The sequence below is a fragment of the Camelina sativa genome, chromosome 11 (genome assembly GCF_030686135.1).
Source record: "Camelina sativa cultivar CO46 ecotype springtype chromosome 11, ASM3068613v1".
Taxonomy (NCBI): Eukaryota; Viridiplantae; Streptophyta; class Magnoliopsida; order Brassicales; family Brassicaceae; genus Camelina; species Camelina sativa.
The window spans coordinates 39,121,535-39,123,548 of NC_141890.1; the positions used below are offsets into that span (position 1 = coordinate 39,121,535).

The window sequence follows — 2,014 nt, forward strand, 5'->3', positions numbered from 1 at the left end:
TTTCAAAGTTTATTAGTGTTGGATTTTTTTTTTTTTTTTGATACAAGCGTTTATAAGTGTTGGATAAGATCCAGATTTTAGTAAATGAGGGGAGATTCTCAATGACTAACTCAAAAAGTTTCAAAGTTCTGAATTGATTGACAAATATCAAATTATGCTTAAATTCAAATTAACAAAATAGTAAGGCTTTTGTCAATAAGCCCAGTAGTAAGCCCAATAACAAGTTCTTAAAAAGCAAATAAACAACAACAAAAAATCAGACGACACCAAAAAGAAAAAAGAAAAAAAAAAGCTTTGATCGATCGTTAAAAGTTAAAACCTAAGAAATGGATCCAAATTCGCCGGAATATATCATTGATCAGCCGCTTAAAATCTTAGGATTTGTATTTGAAGAGCTTTCAGCCACCAGAGTCTCCGGCCACCTCACCGTAACTGACAAATGTTGCCAGCCGTTCAAAGTCTTGCACGGCGGCGTATCAGCTCTGATCGCTGAGGGACTCGCCAGTCTCGGTGCCGGAATCGCATCTGGTTATAAACGTGTTGCCGGTATCCATCTCTCCATTCACCACCTCCGACCTGCTGTTCTCGGTGATTTCGTCTTCGCCGAATCTTTTCCGGTCAACGTTGGCAAAAATATTCAGGTAACCTATACATCTACTGATCACACGTATATACATACAGTACATTGCATATATTTATTTATATTAAAAAAAAATTGGCACTTATGAAAATGTAATTTTGCAATTTCACAATAAGAGAATTTTCTTTATTAACTACCTAAAGAAAGATAAAGTCAATATATATTTTCATTAAACAATTTAATTATAAATTTTGAAATCTGTTTTTGATGAAATGGTAGAAAGATTAAGAAAATTATAGATTAATATTATGAGCCTAAATTCGGTAAGATCTTAGTTTTTTCACCAAAAATGAAAAAAAAAAGCTCTATTAATATTAGTGAAGTGAAATAACTAAAGAGTTTGAGTTGTAAAAGATTCCGGCCAGAAAACTGAAAAGCAGGTGTACCAAGTTGTCGGGTTACTTTTATTTTTTTTAACATGCACTTGACTCAACAAACGCAAATATTTGCTTTTTATTTCATATATTGAATATACAACCTATTATAACACGAGGTTGGTGTGTATAATTAATTACTATACGAATATAATCAAACAAGTATTCAAATTAACGAGAAGCTTATAATATAGAATGAAATAATATGTATGTAACTGTAGGTATGGGAGGTCCGGTTATGGAAAACCAAGAAGACCAAGAAATCGGAAGAGAAAATAATGGTATCAACATCCCGGGTTACTCTCTTTTGCGGTGTACCTATACCAGACCATGTTAAAGATGCTCCAGACCAGTTGAAGAAATTTGTATCCAAGTTGTAATTCAATTATTGGTTTTATTAAATAATTGATGTATCAGACATGACTATAAGATTATTTTTAAAAACTGAACGTTATTATGGGTTTGATTTTGTATATGATTTTGATAACGTACTTTTAGTACTTATAAACTATCTTGTTGAAAGGTTCAAATCGTTTAGGTATGGGGTCATATAACTAATATTTCTGTTACTATGGGAACAACTTTCTAAATATCAAAACATGAGATTCTCTTTTTCTATCGAAGGCTATTCAAGAAGATAATGGGGCTGAATGGTATGGCACTTTTAAAATATGCATTTTGACTAAATTTAACATTTTGGACTTAATTAGAGAGGTAATTAAACTTAAACACTGTCTTCTTAATCTATGAAAATAAATATTATCCTCTATATGTTAATAGAGAAACACACTCTTGAAAACGCTGATGTGTCGCCGTCAGAGAACTATGTGCACATTTTAGCAAAATACCCTTAAATTTCTACTTAATTGCAATAACATGTCATTATATTTTAAACAAAAACAATTAACTGAATAAGAATTAGATGTCATCACTTCTCAAACAAATTTAAATATCAAATATTTAAACTAATTAAATAATTACATACTATTTTAAGGCAAAA

General features: G+C 30.8%; 1 protein-coding gene across 1 annotated transcript; it reads left to right on the forward strand.

Moving 5' to 3' along the window:
• Positions 1 to 257: 257 nt before the first annotated feature.
• LOC104725379 (1,4-dihydroxy-2-naphthoyl-CoA thioesterase 2) lies at positions 258 to 1,544 on the forward strand. The gene is made up of 2 exons (XM_010444042.2): positions 258 to 641; positions 1,236 to 1,544. Exons 1-2 carry the CDS (start codon positions 327 to 329, stop codon positions 1,392 to 1,394), a joined length of 474 nt encoding a protein of 157 aa, XP_010442344.1. The 5' UTR covers positions 258 to 326; the 3' UTR covers positions 1,395 to 1,544.
• The last annotated feature ends 470 nt before the right edge of the window (positions 1,545 to 2,014 follow it).

Bases quoted from the DNA above. Each gene is read 5' to 3' on its own strand.
- LOC104725379 (XM_010444042.2), top strand. From the start codon at position 327: ATGGATCCAAATTCGCCGGAATATATCATTGATCAGCCGCTTAAAATC. The intron at 642-1,235 runs GTAACCTATACA...ATGTAACTGTAG, and splicing joins ACGTTGGCAAAAATATTCAG to GTATGGGAGGTCCGGTTATG.